This window comes from Microcaecilia unicolor, chromosome 1, assembly GCF_901765095.1.
Source record: "Microcaecilia unicolor chromosome 1, aMicUni1.1, whole genome shotgun sequence".
Classification (NCBI taxonomy): Eukaryota; Metazoa; Chordata; class Amphibia; order Gymnophiona; family Siphonopidae; genus Microcaecilia; species Microcaecilia unicolor.
Genome location: NC_044031.1, coordinates 213,824,764 through 213,851,043, shown reverse-complemented (window position 1 = coordinate 213,851,043; position 26,280 = coordinate 213,824,764). Strand labels below are relative to the sequence as shown.

The window sequence follows — 26,280 nt, the reverse complement described above, 5'->3', positions numbered from 1 at the left end:
CCCGCCCTCGCAAGGGCGGGATCAGAGCTTGAGAGACAGAAGGGAGGGCCGAAGGTGCGCCGAGCAAACACACTTTTCACTGCCGACGCCGCCTTAACCCCAACCAGGTATGCCTTTTAAATTTCGGAGGAGGGGGTGCCCTGGTGCTCAGAGGGAGGGAGGGAGGCCTGCTTGATGCTGGGTGGGAGGGAGGGAGGCCTGGTGCTTGGTGGGAGGGAGGGGTGCTGGGTGGGAGGCCTGATGCCAGGTGCTTGGTGGGAGGGAGGCCTGCCTGGTGCTGGGAGGGAGGCCTGCCTGATGCTGGGAGGGCAGGGGGAAGAGAAGGGTGGCTTGGCATGGGTGGCTGGAGGGGATAGGAGGGTGGCTGGACATGGATGGAGGGCAAGAAATGAAGAAGAAAGGAGGAAAGTAAAGAAATAAATGGAAAGGAAGACCTGGAAACGGAGTTAAGAGAACAGATAGAGAGCAGCAGAATCGGAGACTAGGACCAATATGGATAGAAAAACAAACTCACCAGACAACAAAGGTAGAAAAAAATCATTTTAGTGTTTGGAATATGTCCAATTTGAGAATTTACATCTGCTGTCTTATTTTGCACTGGGTATACTGGAGCTGTAACAGCTTACAGAAATGATTTATAATGAAAAAAAATCATGTTGTTATTTTCTCCTATAATAGTTTCAATGATGTCTGTTTATATGCGCCATGGCTGGTGTAAGGGATGTGGCTATTATAGGGGTGGAGTCATATGTGGTGACCCCGCCCATAATGAGTACCGGCACCTGCGATAAATAATTAGATTTTTGGTGGCTGTTTGGGCACTCGGTCTCTGAAAGGTTCACCATCACTGTGATATGGGATGACAATGTAGCTATATATATTGTCATTAGAATATAAGCCACTTCTGTGGTTTTTTTTTTCCAGGATTGAAAAAAAAAAAAAAAACTATAGCTAATGCCACCCAGAAGTGTTTTTGGTTTCTTGTGATCTTTACAATGGCACTACTCTTTTTCATTGATAATGGAACAGATCAAAAATGTTTACATGGGGAGTAGCTGGAAATACAAATGACTTATTTTGTGATCCCATTTTGTTTTTATCTGTTAGCTGAAAAAAGAATGGCTTTGTTTGCTGAGCTAAACAAACTGAAGATTGATGGACCTAAAGGTCAAAAGTTGCCAACTAAAGCTGTCTCTCCATCTGGTGGTGATACTGCATCTCGTGGATTCATTTCTTTGTCGGAAATGCGTCTGCCTTTGAAAGCGGACTTTGTCTGTAACACAGCTCAAAAATTGGGTAAGGTAATATTTTTCTTGTCAAACACCTCGGCGGAGACAGGACTAGATAAAGCTTTATTCAGCCAAATCAATCCAGATAATTTAAAGATGGTAGAAATTATAGCATCTAGTGGGAGAGAATCTTTGTGATTAGTTCCTATATTGCTTGTAGTAACCATTGGTCACCAAAATATGGGAACAGGAAAGAAAATGGAGTTGCCAAGTAATTCACTATAGACAAAATGTAAATTGGTTGTAGGATTCTCAGCCCACTTCTGCATTGTGATGGGAGGTGTGTACATTCTTAATGACCTCATTTTGGGCAATACAGCTTGAACAGACCAAATGTGTTCATTCTTCTATTAAAATGTTTACAGTCCCAAGTAAAAGTCATACCACATGTGTTCTGTTTGAGATGGTGATGTCCTGTGAGCAGGATTTGTTTTTTTTTTTAATTTTTTATAAACAAGGTGATGTTAATGTCATGCAACAGCAGCACTTGCTCTTAGCCGAAGGATATACTTGGAGTTTCAGAGGATGGCACAAGGCCTCATTGGGATTGCTGTTGTGACTTGCGAGTTAGTTGAGTCTATGGGAAAAATCCTTCTCCTTTCTTTGGTCATAAAATAAAAAATGTTTAAAGGTTGCTACTGAATGAAGTTACTCTTCTAGAACAGTAGTTTTATTACCCATTTTAGATATCTTAGAAAATGACAGGGAGTTGTCAGTGGGAGTTTAATCTCTTTTCCTGCTTGGAAAAGTATTTCCTTGTATAACACACATTTAAAATATATTTATTTGTTACATTTGTATCCCACATTTTCCCACCTAGTTGCAGGCTCAATGTGGCTTACATAGTACAGGAGAGGCGTTCGCCGACTCCGGTATGAACAAATACAAAGTGATGTTGTGGTAAGATAAGGTTCATGTGGAACACACATTAGGGAATCGTAGAGCGGAAGAGTTGTGTTATGTCCATTACGTGCTTTGGTTTCGTTATGTTGCAGTGTTCAAGCATTTAAGTTGGATCGGTAGGGTTTGCCTTTTTAAACAGGTTAGTTTAGTGATTTCCGGACGTTTAGGTGGTCATACGTTGTTTTCGTGGCTTTTTGTAATGCGTTCCACAGTTGTGTGCTTATGTAGGAAAAACTGGACGCGTAAGTTGATTTGTATTTGAGTCCTTTGCAGCATGTATCCCCCCCCCCCCCCCCCCCCCCCCAAAAAAAAAAAAAAAAAAGCGGTGCAATCTTGTCTTCAGTATGCAAAACTCTGGAAATTACAATGAGGCACAATTTGGTATGAATTTGTGCCAAAATAATCTAGTGGGGGGAGAATGCTGATTTAGAAACAGTCTCAGTAGATGGTGATAATGTTAAGCCTGTGCAGTCCCGATTTGCATGTTGGCCCTAGGGGCTTGGTTTCCCTGATTGTGTGTTCTTGGGATGTTAGAGGAGATTTTAAAAAACAAAAACTTCATGTGTTTAAAAAACAAAACAAAACACCACTGCTACTAAACCCTTTCTCTGCTGATGGACTGGGGTTGAGGGGTCTCTGAGTGCCCCAGGGGAGTGTCACATTCAGATGGCCGAGTCTTGTCCTGCTTTCCCTTTCTTAGATTCTGATTTGGAGCTTCGGCTGTCCTCCTCTGCCTGGTGGTGGACAGGCAGTTCAGTGCCTGAGGGGTCTGCCCATTGGCGTTTGCCTTCTTTGGAGGCTTGTTTGATGTCTAGCAATGCAGAGAGTTGCCTCCTGCTTTTCTTGGGGCTATTTTCAGCGGTTAGCAGCAGTTTGGCTTTCAGCTTAGGTGTGTGTCAGGCTCCGTGAGTGTGCTTGTTGTGTCAGAAATGTGCAGTGGACTCTACGGGGCATTGTTCCTCCTGTGCAGGCAGGGGATCTGACAGCAGCAGCTCTGCTGGTGCCGACTGAAGAGTTGCAGGTGGGTCCTTCTGCGGCTGCTGTGGCCACATCAGGCTCAGTGGGGGATTAGATGGTGATAGTGGTTCCGATTTCGGCGAGAACTGCCACCATCCTGCAGTCAGCATCCGATCATCCCCTATGGTTGGTTCCCATGTCTTACTCTGTGCATGGCTTGGAGACAGCAATGGTTCCTCAAGTGTTGTGGAGTGGATCCCCCCCCCACTCCCCACACACACTTTGTGTTGGCCATTTATAGGGCATTATGCCTGTATAGAGAAAGTGGCTACTCTGTGCACAGTCATCATATGCAGCCCTAGGGGACCTGGTCTCCCTCCCCCTCTTCATCCCTCTAAGAAACAGTGGTGGATGAGTGTGTAGAGGAGCTGTTAGATTGAAGTTCCCCATCTAAGGTGGATCAGGACTGGGTGGAGGAGGATGATTTGGACTCTGAGTGCATTTCGGGGGAGGACAGTCGGGTGGAAGAATTACTTCCTGGGGAGGATTCCTCAGTGATCTGTATTTTTTATATGGAGAAGCTCATTTCTCAGGTATAGTCTGTTTTGAAGTTTGAAGAGTCTCCTCAGGGAGCTCCGCATATGGTGGATCCTGTCCTAAAAGGCATTATGAAGTTCCCTAAGTCCTTCCTCATGCATCAGGACATCTGGGATGTCATTCACACCCAGTGGAAGGCTCCGGATGCTTTTTTTCGGGTTGCCTGGTCCATGGTCCCTCTGTACCCTATGTCCTCGCATTCTCTGATGGTAGATGCCATATTTTCGGTGGAAATGACTACGGTTCCTGTGGATAGGGTACAGCACTGCGGGATCATCAGGACTGTTGCATAGAAGCTCTTTTGAAGCAGAGTTTGATGTTGCAGCTATGGCAGTGCAAGTGGCTATTTGCAATGGTGTGGTTGCCCGCACCTATTTCTGCTGGTCAGAGAGGATCTTGGATAGAGAGGCAGATAATTTGTCCTTGTGGATCAGGAAGCAGCCAAACTCTAGATGTGGTCTTCCTTCCTCACCAATGCCCATTATGATCATCGTACCTCAGCTAAATCTATGGCACTTAGTGTGGCGTCTCATCACTTGTTGTGGTTGTGGGGCTGGTCCGTGGATGCGGCGTCTGTGTTGTCGGTACTTTCAGAGAGCTCGGCCCTTTCGGGGGGAGGGAGGAGGTGTTGTGGAGGCCAGGATTCCAGTCACTCGTGTCTACACCCAGACGGACCTCCTAATGAAGGTGTGGGAGTCCAACTTCTGGTGCTGGTGGAAGCAGGGTTGCAACAGTTCTATCAGAGGTGGACCCAGATTACTTTACATCAGGGGTTGCTCGAGGTGGGGCAAGAAGGCTAAACCAGGAGTTTGCTCATCCCTTTCCAGACACTTTCTTGGAGTCTTCTTGTCGGGGCCAGTGGAAGGTGCGGGCTGTCCAGTATAATCTACGAAGGCTGGTAGATCTGCGACCCATGGTTCTGTTTCTGGGAGACAAGAAAGGTCTCAGGTGGTGGTCCATTTACTTTGTAGTTCCAAAAAAGGAAGGTTCCTTTGGGCCAGTTCTGAACTTGAATCCCAGTAGAGAGGTTTCAATAATGCTGAAGGTAAGCCAGATGTGCTTAATGAGAGAGCAGGATAAAGGATTCACATTATCCCCTCCAACTTCTAAGCAGCTTGTAGATCAAAGGAAAAAGCACAATTTGAAGTGCCTGTATATAAATACTAGAAGCCTAAAAAATAAGATGGGAGATTTAGAGTATATTGATGAGGTAGATATAATAGGCATCTCAGAGACTTGGTGGGAAGAGTACAGTCAATGGGATACTGTGTTATCAAGGTACAAATTGTTTGTGGCTTCGCTATATGTTAAAAATGGAATTGTCAAAATAAATTTGACATGAAACAGTGTGGCATCATGGATAGAAATTCCATGTGTGAAGAGGGAGGGGTATTGTTGAAGGGCTGTACTACTGTCTGCCAGGACAGAATGAACAGACGGATGAAGAAATTTTTACAGAGATTAGAAAAGCTGGCAAATTGGACAACACTATAATAATGGGCGATTTCAATTACCCCAAAATTGACTGGATAAATGTTACATCAGGAAGTGCTAGGGAGATAAAATTTCTAGATGTAATAAAAGACTGCTTCTTGGACCAACTGGTCGAGGGACCGACAAGAGGTGGAGCCATTTTGGATCTGGTCTTTGGTGGCATATAAGGCATAGTGCAAGAGGTGGCAATGTTGGGTCCCCTGCTGATCAGAACATGATGAAGTTTGAGCAACTATCTGGGATGAACCCGCAAAGGAAGTCTAGTGTAACTGCATTTAATTTTCGAAAGGGCGACTATAATAAAATAAGGAAAATAGTTTAAAAGAATTGGCTGCAAAGGTTAGGACACTAAATCAGGCATGGACATCATTAAAAAAAACAAAACACAACCATCTTGGAAGCCCAGACCAGATGCATTCCACGTATTTGCAAAAGTGGAAAGAAGAGGAAACAGCCAGCATGGTTAAAAGGTGAAGTAAAAGAGGCTATAACAGCCAAAAGATTGTCCTTCAAAAAATGGAAAAAGGACCCAAATGATGAAAAATAAGAAGCAACATAAGCACTGGCAAATAAGATGCAAAGCATTAATAAAGAAGGCTAAAAGATAATATGAAGAGAAACTTGCCGCAGAGACTAAAATGCACAGTAACAAACTTTTTCAGGTACATCAGAAGCAGAAAGCTTGGGTACTCAGGGAGTACAAGGCCATAGCGGAGAAACTGAATGAATTCTTTGCTTCTGTCTTTATGGAAGAAGATGCAACATCTTCAGTACCGGAAATGGTTTTCAAGGGTGATGATATGGAGGAACTGAAAGTAATCTCGGTGAACCTGGAAGATGTACTGAACCAAACTGACAGATTAAAGAGTAGTAAATCACCTGGACTGGATGGCATACATCCAAGGGATCCAAGGGTACTCAAAGAACTCAGGCATGAAATTTCTGACCTGCTGTTAGTAATAAGTAACTGTCATTAAAATTGTCTGTAGTACCTGAAGATTGGAGGGTGGCCAATGTGACACAGATTTTTAAAAAGGGTTCCAGGGGTTATCCAGAAAATTACAGACCGGTAAGCATGACATCTGTGCCGGGCAAAATTTGCCATTATAAAGAATAAAATTACGGAACACATAGACAAACATGGTTTAATGGGACAGAGTCAGCATGGGTTCAGCCAAGGGAAGTCTTGCCTTACCAATTTGCTTCATTTCTTTGAAGGCGTGAATAAATATGTGGATAAAAGTTAGCCAGTTGGTGGTGTATATCTAGATTTTCAGAAAGCTTAAGTTCCTCACGAGAGACTCCTGAGAAAATTAGTCATGGGATAGGAGGCAAGGTTCTGGTTTGAATTAGGAATTGGTTATTGGACAGAAAACAGAGGGTAGGGTTAAATAGTCATACTCCGAGGACAAGCAGGCTGCTTGTTCTCACGATTGGGTGACGTCCACGGCAGCCCCAAGATCGGAAGATCTTCCTAGCAACAGAAGTTTGCTAGCTCTTGTGTGTCCCGTGCAAATCTCGCATGCGCGACCGTCTTCCCACCCGTAGCGCAAACGTGTTCCCCAGTCTCTGTTTTTCTGCGGCTCAGAACAGCCTTGTATCGTTCATTCTCTGCCCCAGAGAGGCGTTCGCTGCGTTCTTTGCCGTGTTTTTCGCCTTTTTGGCTGTTTTCTTCTTCTCGTGTTTTTCACAAAAAAAAAATTTGGTTTGTTTCCGTTTACTTTCGTAGAAGTTTCCCGTAAGTTTCCTTTCTTTGGCGTGAGCGGCTTTCTTCGCCGCCCGTACGGGTCTTTTTCCCTTTTTTGTTGCCCTTTTTCAGCATCATCGCGTTTGACCTCGCCGGCACGATTTTTCTGTCCATGTCATTGAAGCCTGCCAGCGGCTTCAAGAAGTGCACGCGGTGCAGCTGGACTATCTCGCTCACTGATAGGCACGTTTCGTGTCTCCAGTGTCTCGGAGCTTGTCATCGCCCTAACGCCTGTACTTTGTGCCTCCAGCTCAAGAAGAGGACTCAGGCGGCGAGATTGGCTCAGTGGAACATTCTGTTCGGAGCTTTGTCCAGTCCTTCGACGTCGGCAGAGCCAGCGGTACAGAGGTCATCGCCGGTATCTGTCTGCTTCGGAGGGTGCATCAACGTCCGGAGCGCAGGTGATGGCTGTCCAGAGGTCCCATGCTGGTAGCAGTGAGCCATCGAGTGGGTCTCCACCCACCTCGAGGGCTCCTGCGGTACAGACCCCCCCCCCACCCCCCCGGGACCGACCACCTTCGGACCCGTCCCCGAGGAGACGTCTGGATTCCACGTTGTCCTCTTCGGTACCAGGAGGTACCGCTGGCGTGCTTTGAGCAAAGGCGAAGAAGCATCGCCATCAGTCACCTTCCCGTCACGATGCCGAGAGCTCAGGGACACCGAGGGATTCGGTACCCGCGAAGCGTCGACACGGGGAGGACCGCTCCCCTCCATTCAGGAGGTGTCGATGCGCTCTGCCCCAGACAGGATCTGACTCTGTCGCCGGTACCAGCTCTACTGCCTTGCTCGACAGCCACTCTGGACGAGCGCCTCGAGGCCATCCTAGAAAGGCTGCTGCGTACATCTGCTCCGGTATCGTCGGTGCCTGCGCCGCCGGTACCGTCAAGAGATGCGGCAGTTGGTTCTCCGCCCGTGGTGAGGACAGCGACTTGCGGCATCGGCCTCTGCTGCCACCCAGGTTGACTCGACGTCGCTGGAGAGAGCTTCCTCGCCGGTGGTGTGGGAGTCTTCTCAGCACCGGCGTCGAAACGGGCTCAGCTTTGGACTGAAGTTCGTGGTGTCCGATACCGAAGGTGAGGCCTCATGGGGGGAAGAGGAAGACCCAAGATATTTCTCTGACGAGGAGTCTTTTGGTCTTCCTTCTGATCCCACTCCTTCGCCAAAGAGAGAGCTCCCCCCCCCCCCCCCCCCCCCCCCGAGAGTCTGTCTTTCTCGTCATTTGTCTGGGAAATGTCTACGGCCATTCCCTTCCCAGTGGTTACTGAGGATGAGCCCAGGGCTGAGATGTTAGAGGTCCTGGACTATCCTTCACCACCTAAGGCGTCGTCCACTGTTCCCCTTCATAATGTCCTGAAACAGACATTGATGACGAACTGGACGAAACCATTAAGTAACCACGTGATTCCCAAAAAGATTGAGTCCCAGTATCTGATCCACGGGGACCCAGAGTTGATGAAGACCCAGTTGCCTCATGTCTCTGGAGTTGTGGATCTGGCTCTCAAGAAAGTCAAGAGTACTAGAGATTACGCCTCGGTGCCCCCGGGGCAGGAGTCTAGGACTCTTGGGAGGAAGGCCTACCATTCTGCTATGCTCATGTCCAAGATCCAATCCTACCAGCTCTACACGAGCATGCACATGCGGAACGATGTGCGGCAGCTGACGGTCTTGGTCGATAAACTCCCGTCGGAGCAGGCCAAGCCTTTTCAGGAGGTGGTCAGGCAGCTGAAGGTGTGTCAAAAATTCCTGTCTAGGTGTGTTTACGACACTTTTGATGTTGCGTCCAGGGCCCAAGGTATAGTGATGCGCAGACTTTCATGGCTGCATGCCTATGACCTGGAGAATAGAGTCCAGCAGCGGATTGCGGATGCTCCTTGCCGGGGGGATAACATTTTTGGTGAGCGCGTCGAACAGGTGGTAGAACAGCTCCACCAGCAGGACACCGCATTCGACAAGCTCTCCCACCAGACGCCTTCGGTATCTACCTCTTCACGTAGACGTTTTTCTCCGAGGACAAGCAGGCTGCTTGTTCTCACTGATGGGGTGACGTCCACGGCAGCCCCTCCAATCGGAAACTTCACTAGCAAAGTCCTTTGCTAGCCCTCGCGCGCCCGCGCGCACCGCGCATGCGCGGCCGTCTTCCCGCCCGAAACCGGCTCGAGCCGGCCAGTCTTCTTTTGTCCGCACTCGGTACGGTCGTGTTTCGCCGTGTCGGGCCCCGGAAAGTTGACCTCGCGCGTCCAAATTGTTTTTTGAGCGTGTTTTTTCTTCGGAAAAGCTTTTCTAAAGTCGGGAAGTGCTCCGGAAACCCTCCACCGGGTTTCGTGTCAATCCTCCCCGTACTTCCAGCTTTTGCCCCGGTAAGTTTTCTTTCGTCGTCGGGGTAGGCCTCTTTTTGGCCTCGGTAGAGATTTTTCTCCCTCTAAATTTTGGTGCTTCAATTTTCGCCATTTCGGCTTTTGATTTCGCCGGCGTGATTTTTCCGCCCATGACATCGAAGCCTTCCAGCGGCTTCAAGAAGTGCACCCAGTGCGCCCGGGTTATCTCGCTCACTGATCGACACTCGTCGTGTCTTCAGTGTCTGGGGGCCGAGCACCGCCCTCAGAACTGCAGTCTGTGTTCCCTGCTTCAAAGGCGGACTCAGGTAGCGAGACTAGCCCAGTGGAACGTGTTGTTCTCGGGCTCTTCGTCGGCATCGGCACCGGGATCTTCGAGTGCATCGACGTCGTCAGCGTCCAGACCATCTTCCTCGGCTGCCCTTGCATCGAGCGCATCGAGGCATCGGGCCTCTGCATCGGCGCCGAGACATCGGATAGCTGCATCGACGTCGGTGGTACCAGGACCTCGTCTGCTGATGTCGTCGGACGGTGGTGCATCTGGTGGAGTGCAGGTGAGGGCTGTCCATTCCCCTGCTGGTGGCGGTGAGCCCTCGGGTGGGTCTCCTCCTACCCTGAGGGCTCCTGCGGTACAGCCCCCCCGAGATCGACCCTCTTCGGTCTCGGCCCCGAGGAAGCGACGGGTGGATTCGACGTCCTCCTCGTCGGTGCCGGGGAGCTCCGGTGACATGCTTCGGAAGAAGTCGAAGAAGCATCGACACCGGTCCCCTCCCCGCGTCGGCACCGAGAGCTCTGGGTCGCCGAGGGAGTCGGCACCCAGCAGGCATCGGCACCGAGAGGACCGCTCACCCTCTGTTCAGGAGGTGTCGATGCGCTCCGCTCTGGACAGCCCGGAACAGCCTCCACGCCCGGAACAGGTACTGACGTCGACGCCTGCATCGACCTCCACGCCTTTCTCTGCAGCCGCTCTGAACGAGAGCCTCCGGGCCGTTCTCCCAGAGATTCTGGGGGAGCTGTTGCGCCCTACCCCTCCGGTACCGGCGGTGCTTGCGCCTCCGGTACCGTCGAGCGTGGCGCCGGCTGGCCCATCGCCCGGGGTGAGGTCCCCGACGTCGGTACCCGCGTGCGGTGCCGACTGCGGCCACCTCCCAGGAGGGCTCCCCGACTACGTCGGCGGAGAGAGCTTCGCCGATGCGGGCGAGGGAGTCTACCTCTCGACGCCCCCATCGTGGACGTGGCTCCACGGAGTCGAGCCGGGCCCGGTTGCAGACGCAGGTCCGTGAACTTGTGTCTGACACCGAGGGTGAGGCCTCGTGGGAGGAAGAGGAAGACCCCAGATATTTCTCTGACGAGGAGTCTGAGGGTCTACCTTCTGATCCCACTCCCTCTCCTGAAAGGCAGCTTTCCTCCTCCCGAGAGTCTGTCTTTTGCTTCCTTTGTCCGGGAGATGTCTACGGCCATCCCCTTCCCGGTGGTTGTGGAGGACGAGCCCAGGGCTGAAATGTTTGAGCTCCTGGACTATCCTTCTCCACCTAAGGAAGCGTCCACTGTTCCCCTGCACCATGTCCTCAAAAAGACATTGCTGGCGAACTGGACCAAGCCTTTAACTAATCCCCACATCCCCAAGAAGATCGAGTCCCAGTACCGGATCCATGGGGACCCAGAGCTGATGCGCACCCAGTTGCCTCACGACTCTGGAGTTGTGGATCTGGCCCTAAAGAAGGCTAAGAGTTCTAGAGAGCATGCTTCGGCGCCCCCGGGCAAAGACTCTAGAACCTTAGACTCCTTTGGGAGGAAGGCCTACCATTCCTCTATGCTCGTGTCCAAGATCCAGTCTTACCAGCTCTACACGAGCATCCACATGCGGAACAATGTGCGGCAGTTGGCGGGCTTGGTTGATGCTCTTCCCCCTGAGCAAGCCAAGCCTTTCCAGGAGGTGGTCAGGCAGCTGAAGGCGTGCAGAAAATTCCTGGCCAGAGGAGTTTATGACACTTTTGATGTTGCGTCCAGGGCCGCTGCTCAAGGTGTGGTGATGCGCAGACTCTCATGGCTGCGTGCCGCCGACCTGGAGAATAGAATCCAGCAGCGGATTGCGGACTCGCCTTGCCGTGCGGATAACATTTTTGGCGAAAAAGTCGAACAGGTGGTAGAGTCTCTCCACCAGCGGGACACCGCATTCGACAAATTCGCCCGCCGGCAGCCTTCAGCCTCTACCTCTACAGGTAGACGATTTTTCGGGGGAAGGAAGACTGTTCCCTACACTTCTGGCAAACGTAGGTACAATCCTCCTTCCCGACAGCCTGCGGCCCAGGCTAAGCCCCAGCGCGCTCGCTCTCGTCAGCAGCGTGCGCCTCAGCAAGGCCCCGCGGCTCCCCAGCAAAAGCAAGGGGCGAGCTTTTGACTGGCTCCAGCAGAGCATAGCCGACATCCAAGTGTCAGTGCCGGGCGACCTGCCAGTCGGGGGGAGGTTGAAAGCTTTTCACCAAAGGTGGCCTCATAACCTCCGATCAGTGGGTTCTCCAAATAGTCCGGCAAGGATACACCCTCAATTTGGCCTCAAAACCTCCAAATTGTCCACCGGGAGCTCAGTCTTACAGCTTCCAGCACAAGCAGGTACTTGCAGAGGAACTCTCCGCCCTTCTCAGCGCCAATGCGGTCGAGCCCGTGCCATCCGGGCAAGAAGGGCTGGGATTCTATTCCAGGTACTTCCTTGTGGAAAAGAAAACAGGGGGGATGCGTCCCATCCTAGACCTAAGGGCCCTGAACAAGTATCTCGTAAAAGAAAAGTTCAGGATGCTTTCCCTGGGCACCCTTCTCCCCATGATTCAGCAAAACGATTGGCTATGCTCTCTGGACTTGAAGGATGCCTATACACACATCCCGATACTGCCAGCTCACAGACAGTATCTGCGATTTCAGCTGGGCACACGCCACTTCCAGTACTGTGTGCTACCCTTTGGGCTCGCCTCTGCACCCAGGGTGTTCACAAAGTGCCTAGCTGTGGTAGCAGCGGCGCTTCGCAGGCTGGAGGTGCACGTGTTCCCATATCTCGACGATTGGCTGGTGAAGAACACATCCGAGGCAGGAGCCCTGCAGTCCATGCAGATGACTATTCGCCTCCTGGAGCTACTGGGGTTTGTGATAAATTACCCAAAGTCCCATCTTCTCCCAGTGCAGAAACTCGAATTCATCGGAGCCCTGCTGGATTCTCGGACGGCTCGCGCCTATCTCCCAGAGACGAGGAGCCAACAACTTGTTGTCCCTCGTCTCGCGGGTGCGAGCGTCCCAGCAGATCACAGCTCGGCAGATGTTGAGATTGCTGGGCCATATGGCCTCCACAGTTCATGTGACTCCCATGGCCCGCCTTCACATGAGATCTGCTCAATGGACCCTAGCCTCCCAGTGGTATCAGGCCGCTGGAGGTCTAGAGGACGTGATCCACCTGTCCACGAGTTTTCTCGAATCCCTGTATTGGTGGACGATTTGGACCAATTTGACTCTGGGACGTCCCTTCCAAATTCCTCAGCCACAAAAAGTGCTGACCACGGATGCGTCTCTCCTGGGATGGGGAGCTCATGTCGATGGGCTTCACACCCAAGGAAGTTGGTCCCTCCAAGAACGCGATCTACAGATCAATCTTCTGGAGTTGCGAGCGATCTGGAACGCTCTGAAGGCTTTCAGAGATCGGCTGTCCCACCAAATTATCCAAATTCAGACAGACAACCAGGTTGCCATGTACTATGTCAACAAGCAGGGGGGCACCGGATCTCGCCCCCTGTGTCAGGAAGCCGTCAGCATGTGGCTCTGGGCTCGCCGTCAGGGCATGGTGCTCCAAGCCACATATCTGGCAGGCGTAAACAACAGTCTGGCCGACAGGTTGAGCAGGATTATGCAACCTCACGAGTGGTCGCTCAATTCCCGTGTGGTGCGACAGATCTTCCAGGCGTGGGGCACCCCCCTGGTGGATCTCTTCGCATCTCAAGTGAACCACAAGGTCCCTCAGTTCTGTTCCAGGCTTCAGGCCCACGGCAGACTGGCGTCGGATGCCTTCCTCCTGGATTGGGGGGAAGGTCTGCTGTATGCTTATCCTCCCATACCTCTGGTGGGGAAGACTTTGTTGAAACTCAAGCAAGACCGAGGCACCATGATTCTGATTGCTCCCTTTGGCCGCGTCAGATCTGGTTCCCTCTTCTTCTGGAGTTATCCTCCGAAGAACCGTGGAGATTGGAGTGTTTTCCGACCCTCATCACGCAGGACGACGGGGCTCTTCTGCATCCCAACCTCCAGTCCCTGGCTCTCACGGCCTGGATGTTGAGGGCGTAGACTTTGCCTCTTTGGGTCTGCCAGAGGGTGTCTCCCGCATCTTGCTTGCTTCCAGGAAAGACTCCACTAAGAGAAGTTACTTCTTTCATTGGAGGAGGTTTGCCGTCTGGTGTGACAGCAAGGCCCTAGATCCTCGCTCTTGTCCTACACAGACCCTGCTTGAATACCTTCTGCACTTGTCTGAGTCTGGTCTCAAGACCAACTCCGTAAGGGTTCACCTTAGTGCAATCAGTGCATACCATTACCAAGTGGAAGGTAAGCCGATCTCAAGACAGCCTTTAGTTGTTCGCTTCATGAGAGGTTTGCTTTTGTCAAAGCCCCTGTCAAGCCTCCTACAGTGTCATGGGATCTCAATGTCGTTCTCACCCAGCTGATGAAACCTCCTTTTGAGCCACTGAATTCCTGCCATCCGAAGTACTTGACCTGGAAGGTCATTTTCTTGGTGGCAGTTACTTCGGCTCGTAGAGTCAGTGAGCTTCAGGCCCTGGTAGCCCAGGCCCCTTACACCAAATTTCATCACAACAGAGTAGTCCTCCGCACTCACCCTAAGTTTCTGCCAAAGGTCGTGTCGGAGTTCCATCTAAACCAGTCAATTGTCTTGCCAACATTCTTTCCCCGTCCTCATTCCTGCCCTGCTGAATGTCAGCTGCACACATTGGACTGCAAGAGAGCATTGGCCTTCTACCTGGAGCGGACACAGCCCACCAGACAGTCCGCCCAATTGTTTGTTTCTTTTGACCCCAATAGGAGGGGAGTGGCTGTAGGGAAACGCACCATATCCAATTGGCTAGCAGATTGCATTTCCTTCACTTACGCCCAGGCGGGGCTGGCTCTTGAGGGTCATGTCACGGCTCATAATGTTAGAGCCATGGCTGCGTCGGTAGCCCACTTGAAGTCAGCCTCCATTGAAGAAATTTGCAAAGCTGCGACGTGGTCTTCTGTCCACACATTCACATCTCATTACTGCCTGCAGCAGGATACCCGACGCGACAGTCGGTTCGGGCAGTCAGTTCTTCAGAACCTGTTTGGGCTTTAGGATCCAACTCCACCCCCCGAGGGCCCTGTTTGTTCTGTTCCAGGCTGCACTCTCAGTTAGTTGGTAAATTTTTTAGGTCAATCTCAGTTATGTCCTCGCCGTTGCGAGGCCCAATTGACCATGGTTGTTGTTTTGAGTGAGCCTGGGGGCTAGGGATACCCCATCAGTGAGAACAAGCAGCCTGCTTGTCCTCGGAGAAAGCGAATGCTACATACCTGTAGAAGGTATTCTCCGAGGACAGCAGGCTGATTGTTCTCACAAACCCGCCCGCCTCCCCTTTGGAGTTGTGTCTTCCCTTGAAGTGTATTGTCTTGCTACATACTGGACTGGCCGGCTCGAGCCGGTTTCGGGCGGGAAGACGGCCGCGCATGCGCGCGAGGGCTAGCAAAGGACTTTGCTAGTGAAGTTTCCGATTGGAGGGGCTGCCGTGGACGTCACCCCATCAGTGAGAACAATCAGCCTGCTGTCCTCGGAGAATACCTTCTACAGGTATGTAGCATTCGCTTTATGGGGAAAGGAGGAATGTTCCCTATGCTTCTAATAGGCGTAGGTACAATCCACCTTTTCGCCAGCCTGCTCAGGCTAAGCTCCAGCGCGCTCGTTCCCGTCAACAGCGTGCACCTCCTCAGGCCCCTGCAGCTCCTCAGCAAAAGCAATGGACAGGCTTTTTAGTGGCTCCAGGTGAGCATAGCCGAGATAAGTGTCTGTGCCGGACGATCTGCCGGTAGGAGGGAGGTTAAAGTTTTTTCGCCAAAGGTGGCCTCTTGTAACCTCCAACCGGTGGGTTCTTCAAATAGTCCGGCTAGGATACGCCCTCAATTTGATTTCAACACCTCCAAATTGCCCTCCAGGAGCTCAGTCTTTCAGCTTGCAGCACAAGCAGGTACTTGCAGAGGAACTCTCCGCCCTTCTCAGCGCCAGTGCAGTCGAGCCCGTGCCACCGGGGCAGGAAGGGCTGGGATTCTATTCCAGGTACTTTTTTGTGGAAAAGAAAACAGGGGGGATGCGTCCCATCCTAGACCTAAGGGCCCTGAACAAATATCTGGTCCAAGAGAAGTTCAGGATGCTTTCCCTGGGCACCCTTCTTCCCATGATTCAGAAAATGATTGGCTATGCTCTCTGGACTTAAAGGATGCTTATACACACATCCTGATACTGCCAGCTCACAGGCAGTATCTTTGATTCCGTCTGGGAACGCAGCACTTTCAGTACTGTGTGCTGCCCTTTAGTTTCGCCTCTGCGCCCAGAGTGTTCATGAAATGCCTGGCAGTAGTGGCGGCGTCTCTACGCAGACTGGGAGTGCATGTGTTCCCTTATCTCGACGATTGGCTGGTAAAGAACACCTCGGAGGCAGGAGTTCTACAGTCCATGCAGGTGACTATTCAACTCCTGGAGCTACTAGGGTTTGTGATAAATTATCCAAGTCCCACCTTCTTCCAGTTCAAAGACTCGAATTTATAGGAGCTCTGCTGGACTCCCAGACTGCTCACGCCTACCTCCCCGAGGTGAGGACAGACAATCTTTTGTCCCTGGTTTCCTGGGTACGAGCGTCTCAGTGGATCACAGCTCGGCAGATGTTGAGATTGGTCGGCCACATGGCCTCCACAGTTCACATGACTCCTATGGCCCGTCTCCACATGAGATCAGCTCAATGGACCCTAGCTTCCCAGTGGTATCATGCTGCGGCGGATCTGGAAGGCGTGATCCAGTTGTCTACAGTTTTTCTCAAATCCTAACATTGGTGGACCATTCGCTCCAATTTGACCTTGGGACATCCCCTTCAAATTCCTCAGCCGCAAAAAGTGCTGACTACGGATGCGTCTCTCCTGGGGTGGGGAGCTCATGTCGATGGGCTTCACACCCAGGGATGTTGGTCCCTCCAGGAGACAGGTTTTCAGATCAACCTCCTTGAGTTTCGAGCGGTCTGGAACGCGCTAAAGGCTTTCAGAGATCGGCTGTCTCATCAAATTATTCAAATTCAGACAATCAGGTTGCTATATACTACATCAACAAGCAGGGGGGCACCGGATCTCACCCCCCTGTCTCAGGAAGCCGTCAGGATGTGGCTTTGGGCTCGCCAGCACGGCATGTTTCTCCAAGCCACGTATCTGGTAGGCGTAAACAACAGTCTGGCCAACAGGTTGAGCAGGATAATGCAACCTCACAAGTGGGTTCTCAACTTGAGAGTAGTTACAAGATCTTTCAAGCTTGGGGCACCCCCTTGGTAGATCTTTTTGCCACTCAGGTCAACCACAAGGTCCCTCAGTTCTATTCCAGACTTCAGGCCCATGGCAGGCTAGCGTCGGATGCCTTTCTCCTTCATTGGGGAAACGGCCTCATGTACGCGTATCCTCCCATTCCCTTAGTAGGGAAGACTTTGCTGAAGCAGGACTGTGGAACCATGATTCTGATCGCTCCATTCTGGCTGCGCCAGATCTGGTTCCCTCTTCTTCTGGAGTTGTCCTCCAAAGAACCGTGGAGATTGGAGTGTGTTCCAACCCTCATCACTCAGAACGAGGGGGCGTTTCTGCATCCCAACCTGCAGTTCCTGGCTCTCACGGCCTGGATGTTGAGAGCGTAGACTTTGCCTCCTTGGGTCTTTCTGAGGGTGTCTCCCGAGTCTTGCTTCCAGAAAAGATTCCACGAAGAGGTGTTATGCTTTTAAATGGAAAAGGTTTGCCGTCTGGTGTGACAGCAAGGCCCTAGATCCTCGTTCTTGTCCTACACAGACCCTGCTCCTGCTTGAATACCTTCTGCACTTGTCTGAGGTTGGTCTTAAGACCAACTCTGTAAGAGTTTGTCTTAGCGCAGTTAGTGCTTTTCATTATCGTGTAGAGGGTAAGCCTATCTCGGGACAGACTTTAGTTCGCTTCATGAGAGGTTTGCTTTTGTGAAAGCCCCCTATCAAGCCTCCACCAGTGTCATGGGATCTCAATGTCGTTCTCACCCAGCTGATGAAACTTCCTTTTGAGCCACTGAACTCTTGCCATCTGAAGTACTTGACCTGGAAGGTCATTTTCTTGGTGGCAGGAACTTCAGCTCGTAGAGTCAGTGAGCTTCAAGCCTTGGTAGCTCATGCTCCTTATACCACATTTCATCATAACAGAGTAGTCCTTCGCACTCACCCTAAGTTCTTGCCAAAGGTGGTGTTGGAGTTCCATCTTAACCAGTCAATTGTCTTGCCAACATTCTTCCCCCACCCTCATACCCGCCCTGCTGAATGTCAGTTGCACACATTGGACTGCATTGGCCTTCTATCTGGAGCGGACAAGCCCCCACAGACAGTCCGCCCACTTGTTTGATTCTTTTGACCCCAATAGAAGGGGGAGTGGCTGTCGGGAAACGTACCATATCCAGTTGGCTAGCAGATTGCATTTCCTTCACTTATGCCCAGGCTGGGCTGACTCTTGAGGGTCATGTCACGGCTCATAGTGTTAGAGCCATGGCAGCGTCAATGGCCCACTTGAAGTCAGCCTCTATTGAAGAGATTTGCAAGGCTGCAACGTGGTCTTCTGTCCACACATTCACATCTCATTACTGCCTACAGCAGGAAACCTGACGCGACTGTCGGTTCGGGCAGTCGGTGCTGCAGAATCTGTTTGGGGTTTAGAATCCAACTCCACCCCCCGTAGGCCCATTTTATTCTGTTCCAGGCTGCACTCTCAGTTGTTTCTATTTAGGTCAATCTCAGTTATTTCCCTCGCCGTTGCGAGGCCCAATTGACCAATGTTTGTTGTTTTGAATGAGCCTGGGGGCTAGGGATACCCCAATCGTGAGAACAAGCAGTCTGCTTGTCCTCTGAGAAAGCGAGGTTACCTGTAGCAGGTATTCTCTGAGGACAGCAGGCTGATTGTTCTCACAAACCCGCCCTCCCCCACCTTTGGAGTTGTCTTCCCTTATCTTTTGCTTGTCACTGGATTGGGGAGCACGTTCGCGCTACGGGCGGGAAGACGGTCGCGCATGCGCTAGCAAACTTCTGTTGCTAGGAAGATCTTCCGATCCTGGAGCTGCCGTGGACGTCACCCAATCGTGAGAACAATCAGCCTGCTGTCCTCGAAGAATATCTGCTACAGGTTAGTAACCTCGCTTTTCCCTCAATGGAGGAGGGTGAACAGTGGAGTGCTGCAGGGAATTGGCACTGGGACTGATGCTATTTAACATATTTATAAGTGATATGTAAATCGGAATGACGAGTGAGGTGATACAAAACTATTCAAGGTTGTTAAAACACGTGTGGACTGTGAAATATTGCAGCAAGACCTTAGGAAATTGAAAGACTGGTCATCCAAATGGCAGGTGAAATTTAATGTGGACAAATGCAAGGTTATGCATATTGGAAAGAATAATCCGAATCAGTTACCTGATGCTAGGGTTCACCTTGGGGGTCAGCAGTCGAGAAAAGGTTCTTGGTGGTGGTGTAGATAATACTCTGAAATCTTCTGCTCAGTGTATGGCAGAGTCCAGAAAAGCAAACAGGGTGCTAGGAATGATTAGGAAGGTGATGGTGTATAAGACCGAAAATGCTTTACCTTTGTATCACTTCATGGTATGACCACACCTTGAGTATTGCATTTAGTTCTGGTCACCTTATCTCAAAAAAGATATAACTAAATTAGAAAAGGTTCAAAGAAGACCGATCAAAATGATAAAGGGGATGGAACTCCTTGTATGAGGAAAGGCTAAAGTTAGGACTTTTCAGCTTGGAAGAGAGATAGATGAGGGGAGATATGATGTCTAGAAAATCCTGAGTGGTGTACAATGATTAGAAGTAAATAGATTTTTTTTTTACTTGTTCCAAAAGTACAAAGACTAGGGGACACTCAAGGAAGTTACATGGAAATACTTTAAAAACAAATAGGAAATATTTTTTAACTCAACAAATAGTTAAGTTCTGGAAAGTGGTTAGCGTATCTGGGTTTTAAAAAGGTTTGGATAGATTCCTGGATGAAAAGTCCATAGTATGCTATTGACAGACATGGGGAGGCAGCTGCTTGCCCCAGGATTGGTATCATGGAATGTTGCTGCTAATTGGGTTTGTGCCCGATACTTGTGACTTGGCTATTTGGAAATGGGATACTGGGCTAGATGGACCGTTGATCTGACCCAGTATGGCTACTCTTATGGTCTTATGTCAGTCGGGTGCTTTGTGTGCACTCCTTCCATATGGAGACATTGCAGTTGGTGGTAATAGTGGTATAACCGAGGGAGTTTTACATCTCTGGGTCAGGGCCTATCTTCACATTCCAGTTCTGCCGGCGCCTCAGAAGTTCCTTTGCTGCACTGTTTTGGAAGGGAGCATCAGTTCTGCATGCTACCTTTTGGTCTTGCCATTGCTCTTTGCACCTTTTCCAAAGTCATGGTGGCGGCTGTATTCCTTCAGAAAGAGGGAATTGTTCATCCTTACTTTGACGTTTGGCTCATTCAAGCCAAGTTGTTCCAGGAGTGTTCGTTACTTCCAGAGTGGTGCAGGTGCTTGTCAGGTTGGGTAGTCAACCTGATCAAGAGACTTCTGGAGCTGTCTTGGACCTTGGAGTATTAGGGCGTGCTGTTTGACACTCGGCCAGGCAGAGTTTTCATCCCTCCAGCATGAAAAGTTACACTCTTGGATTTGTTCCTTCCTTCATTCTCGGGTTCCCCAGGCCGAGGATTATTTACATATTCTGGGGTCCATGGTGGTGTTGCTGGAGATAGTGCCGTGGGCCAAATTCCACGTGAGACCTCTGCAGGTTGCTGTGCTGTCTGGGTGGTTTCCTCAGTCCCAGGAGTTGGACACCCATCTTCTCCTTCAATGCATGGTGAGGCACAGTCTGAATTGGTGGCTGGTGTTGTCACCTTTCAAGGGGAGCGCGGCCACACCCGCTTTCTGCATCTAAGTGGGTCATTCTGACCACGGATTGTAGTCTCTTGGGCTGGAGAGCACACTATGCAGATCAGGTGGCACGGGGCCTTTGGTATCTGGAGGAGGCACAGTCTTCAGTCAGTGACCAGGATCATTCTCCTAGCAAGGCAGTACAAGTCCTGTCATATAGTTCCATGATGGTTGCTTATGTCATTCTTCAAGGGGGCACGAAGAGCCCTCAAGTGGTGAAAGAGGTTGTTATCCTTCTCTCCTGGGCTGAGCTTTACCTGTTTGATATGTTGGCGGTCAGGAGTGGACAACATCCAGGTAGACTGCCTCAGCAGAAATCTCCTCGACCTGGGGGTGGAGTTTGTCTGGTGGCCATTGCTCTCATTGTGGACAGATGGGGGACTCAATTCTGGCATTTTTGAGGGCTCATTCTACTGGGGCTCAGGTGGCCTCATGGGTGGAGTATTCCTTGGTGTATCCGCTGGACATCAGCAAGGCTGCGGTCTGGTCTTCATCGTATTCCTTTATGCGTCATTACAGGTTGGATGTGCAAGTACATCAGATGCGGTATTTAGGACTTGAGTTTTGGAAGCGGGCCTTCGGGGGTCCCCACCCTTTGTCACTGCTTTGATATTTTCCCATCTGTGCTAGTCTAGAGGGATGCTGTGGAACAGGAAATTAGGTCTTACCTGCTAATTTGCTTCCTTTAGTTCTCTAGACCGACACAGAGCCCGCCCAGATTGTGTGCTTGCCTGTATTCAGTCTCTGGAGAGTGTTTTTGTCGGCTGTGGTCCTTGCGGTTCGGCGTAGGTTTTGGGTGCTTGTGAGGAGTTGGTGGTAGACTCCATCAGAAAAAGTCAATCATCTATACAAACTTTAAATAAAAAAAAAAAAAGTGTGCATTCCTATCTAAAATCTGAACACATTGAGTCTGCTCGGTTGGATGACCCGTTGGGGCTGTTGGTCTTTACAGTACTGGGGAGCAGCAGCAGACGGTGTTGGGCCTTGTTGACCGTTTTTTTCATGGTCTGTTACTTTTGGGAGGAGGGTTGTGCTTTTTTTTTTTTTTTTTTCTTTTATTAGCTATTCGTAGATTGGTTTTCAGGGGTCTGCGCTGCCCACTTATACCCATATCTGTAACTCGGTGGTTCTCATCTGCTGGTAGGAATGTATAACCCATCTATGCCAATTTAAAGGAAAGCAAATTAACAGGTAAGATTAATTTTCCCTTTCCAGGTATGCCTTGCTTATACTATGCTGGCATTTTAGCATTTTGCTATGGTCACATTGTCAATATAATTGCCTATGTCCAGTTATACTTGCTGTTCACTGCCTCAGGAGAATTTCTTCTAAAAGGCTATGATAAATTGAAATAAAGCAAATAGTCCAAGACAGTCTAACTTGGATTTCGAGTTGTCAATGTGTAACTTGGATTTTGAGTTGTCTGTGTGATGCCAGTTGAGCCATCAAGATGGCAAACTATTAGTTATATTAAACTTGATGAAACTCATTGGTTATTTGGCCATATTGAATTTTTTTTTCTCTCAGACTCAACAAACCATTATTTCATCATCATGATCAGAGCTGGAGCAGAAAACATGGTTGCAACACCACTAGCTAATACTGTGATGTCTGTAAAAGGAGATGCTCTTATGTTCCCTACTACGTTTACTCTGTAAGTATAAAAATACTGTCAGACTGAAGTTGCTGTTTAGCATTTTGGCTATTATATTTTGAGTTTGCCTTTAAATTTAAAGTTACATGTTCACAAAACGTATTGGCACAATGGTGTGAGTTGTGAATTAATTTGAATCCTGTATTTTTTGTACTTGATTGAGGTGAAATGCCCGATTCTTTTTGTTTTTCTTTTTCAGGCAAGATGTGTCAAATGACTTTGAAATTAATATTGATGTTTACAGCTTGGTATGTATTTATCTGAATGTTTCAGAACTGTAAAGATGAAAGGGAGATCAGTGAATAAGAATTATCCATAATTTGATTTTGACTTTAGGTTCAATATTTTTTTGTTAAATACTACTTCCGTCATCTTTTAGGTGCAGAGGAAAGAAGGTGGTGCCCCTGACAAAAGGAAAAAAGCTATTAAATCAAAGGTGAGTGGAAAGAATTGTAGAAACTCTTAGCCAATCACAACTAAAGAGCCAGTGAGAACAGGAAGGAAAAATTTGCCATGACACTGATAGTAGTGATCATCTAGCTTAAGAGGTTGTCACTGATGAATTAAAATGGCATTTGAAAGTGCTTCATGTTAACTAGTTAAGTTGTATATATTTTTAGAGGTTTGCTTGCATCTCTTCTGGCATAAAATTAGAAAGTGCTTTTTAATATCTGCAGATCTATCAGTAAACAGATATTGTGGGATCTATTCCCCCAACCCCAAAAAAAAATTTTTCTTAATTTGTTTTGCTGTATCCAGCTACCGCCTAGCAAGAAAAATAAATACGATTAAAGAAAATGTTCAATGTTTTTCTTTTTTGTCTAGTATCTCTGCAGAGCTTCCTGCTTTCCAAAGCTTCGTCTAATACAAGAAATTTTTGTCGTCTTGGTACGATTCTTATAGTATATTTGCCCCTAAATTCATGTATTGTGCCAGCGCTCTATACTGCAGTAGAATTGGTTACTGTAAATTCAAGTATTTGAATTGTGTGTGCACTGTATACTTATATTTGTAATCAAAAAATATAATTTCTTGTGCATCTTTTTTTTTTTTAATACCACAGCAAGTATCGCGTGCTGGGCGCAGTGCTGTACAACTTAAAAGCACAAATTGGCAATTACATACTATTAGGGCTTATTTTACTGGGCTTGTTTAGATTCACTGATTTTCTTTTTGGGGTTTTGTATGTTGGTAAATTGGGTGATCTGAGTAGGTACACTGCACAATGGTGACTCACATTAGAAAGAATTTATAGCTTATATATAATGCCAGTATGAAGTGATAAGTCTTAACATTTTAGAACTTTTTGGTCATAGTCTATTATGAATGAAGGGAGAAAGTATTTGTTTATGAAGTCCCTTTTTTGGAATGCTAATAAATCCTAAAAGGGAGAACTGCAAAGTTAAATTGGTGTTGATGCTCGAACCTATTCCAGTACAAAGCACAGGCAAGGCATTGCTCCTGCTGTCATCTATCAGTTCTATCAAGAGACAAGAGAGGGTTCAGAAATACACCAGAAATACACAAAGACAAGCAGCAAAAGAAAAAAGGCACAGCTGGGCCTTCAAGACTGTGGCAGAGTCATTTATTCTTAAAGATCTGACATGGGCAGTGTGGATGCATTTGAAAATAGACAAAACAGACAAAAAAATTTTTATGCAGTTTTTGTTACCACACATAAAATCTCCGTGGTGAGCACTGTTGGTTAGTAAAAAGACACATCTTTTATTTTGGACCCCTGAGGCATCTACCAGTTCTAGGCATGAGCAGGCTGTTTTCCCTAGATGGTGCCAGACACTCATGGGTTTTATCTCACAATTGGTACTTGTAAATAAATCTCTATTTCAATCTTGTGACAGTAAAAGAAAATCCTGTGACTGTGTACTAGTACACTGTAATTGGGCATACTCTTTATTTCTCTGGGTAGAGGTTCAGTGAAGGATTTCACTATTTCTCCTTTGATTTGGTCTGATAATTTTAAATTAGAATGTAATCTACTTTTGTGTGGTAATTTTAGCTATAGGAAACCAAAAGTGTTAGGGAATTGCTGAGAGGTAAGATTAAGGATTCTTTATGAATCTAACTGGTGGTTTATTTCAAATATTAAATACTGGAGTTTTACAATATGATACATGATTGGATTCAGCTATTAAATATTGTGGGTTTAGGTGGTCATAAAGACGGTCAGTTTATTCTCCATGACAAGATGTTTAAATTGTAAATGCCAGAAATTTGAAAGGGGGTGAATCAGAAAAGGACTTCTAGCAGATAAATTAAAATGGAGAGTAATTTTTAAAATGCATAAAAATAGCATTGAATGCTAAAAAAAATTTTATGCTAGGAAGATTAACAAAGGGGGAAGTTAGTCTTTGTTCAAATTGATGTTGAAGATGGGTTATGATCTTGTGATTAGGAATTACAGGCTATCCCTGGTGATAGTTACTGGGATAAATCCTGTCCTATAACTTCATAGGAGTGGCCTAGTGGTTAGGGTGGTGGACTTTGGTCCTGGGAACTGAGTTCAATTCCCACTTCAGGCACAGGCAGCTCCTTGTGACTCTGGGCAAGTCACTTAACCCTCCATTGCCCCATGTAAGCCGCATTGAGCCTGCCATGAGTGGGAAAGCGCGGGGTACAAATGTAACAAAAAGAAAAAAAAATTGATTGGCTAAACCAGCGTTTCCCAAACTGTACGCTGTGGGTACCGCGGCAAATTTTGACCTCCGTCCCGCTGCCACCTGAACAGAGATACAATCCCACCACCCACCCACAATCCAGCATTGCTCCCTACTTTCCCCTCCCGCAGATCTGCCGCTTCCTCCATCTTCCCCCGCTGCAGTGCTTGCAGCTTACATTTTCAGTCCATCCACGATTCACACAGGCACTCTGGGGACTTCTCTCTGCCGTGTTTGGCCCTTGCAACAGGAAGTTGCATCAGAGAGGACTTGATGCGGCAGAGGCAAGGCCCTGGAGTGCCTGTGTAAATCGTGGACAGCCTGATAATGTAAACTGCAAGCACTGCAGAAGGAGAAGGAAGTGGCAGGGATGCTGGATTTGGGGAAGGAAGAGATGTGCAGGATTTAAGGGAGGAGGGGGAGCTGCAGGGAAGGGAGGGATGTGCTGGAAATCTTCCTAGCAACAAAAGTTTGCTAGAGCCTTCGAGCAGGCACGGCCATCGGCTTCCCGCCTGTCGCGCGAGAGTCCCGTTAGTTTTTTCTCTTTCTGCGGTAGGGAGCGGTTGTTTTTCCGTCTGTCCCTTTGCCCCTTGAAAGAGCCTTCGGTTTTTTCGTGAGTTTTCGCTGTTTTTTTTTTCTTCTTTTCTTTTTTGACTGACCACTCATACTTCACTCTCTCTAGTCCTCCATTATTTTTCACCTATTAACTTTCCATCTCTTCCTGTCACCCCTTGATTTCCATTTCTCTTGTCTCACTCCTTCCCCAGCCTCCGATTCCCTTCTCTCTTTCACCCACTTTACTTGTACCCTTTGTATTCTCCATCCTCCTCTTACTTATCTCTTTGATAAAACCCCCATGTCCTATCCCACATGGTTCCACCATGTCCAGCATCTTCCCTTCCTTTCCATCCTTATACACTTTGTAGTTTCTGCTTTCTCTGTCTGTCCTCCAACCTTGTCACCCAGCACGTCCCCCCCCCCCCCCAAAAAAAAAAAAAAAGTATTGCTGCTTCAGGGGAGAGGGACAGCAGAAGACAGTCTGGCGGTAGGGAACATGGCTACACAGACTCAAAATGTTTTTGTTTTTTTTTAAATTGTGTGAGTTGTACTGTTTCTCTGGGTTGCTGGCAGCAAACCATATTTATGTTTTCACTTCTAGTGCGCCAGAGCTACCGGATTTGAAAGCCTGGTAAGCATCATTTGCTGTTGGCAACCCAGGAAAGGAGAGAGGCTCGCACTAAATTAAAGAATAACCATTAGGGTTTGTGTAGCCATGTTTCCTACTGCAGTCCTGTTTGTGCTGGCCCCCACAGCACACTTCCCGGGTCTTTGTGACACACTAGTGTTGACAGACCAGTTCAGAACTGTTGGCTTAGAGTATAACTAGATGAAATTTAGGTAGT

At 48.6% G+C, this 26,280-nt stretch overlaps 1 protein-coding gene across 2 annotated transcripts in view; it reads left to right on the top strand.

Annotated features, from left to right (window-relative positions):
• ANLN (anillin actin binding protein) overlaps nucleotides 1-26,280 on the top strand; it is a 287,028-nt gene that overhangs the window by 199,169 nt on the left and 61,579 nt on the right. The window contains exons 14-18 of one of the 2 annotated variants that reach the window (XM_030204129.1): nucleotides 1,108-1,296; nucleotides 22,076-22,202; nucleotides 22,402-22,450; nucleotides 22,582-22,638; nucleotides 23,028-23,090. In XM_030204129.1, the coding sequence (XP_030059989.1) occupies nucleotides 1,108-1,296; nucleotides 22,076-22,202; nucleotides 22,402-22,450; nucleotides 22,582-22,638; nucleotides 23,028-23,090 (485 nt within the window). The remainder of the gene's footprint in view (nucleotides 1-1,107; nucleotides 1,297-22,075; nucleotides 22,203-22,401; nucleotides 22,451-22,581; nucleotides 22,639-23,027; nucleotides 23,091-26,280) is intronic. The other variant, XM_030204140.1, reaches the window with a different exon arrangement.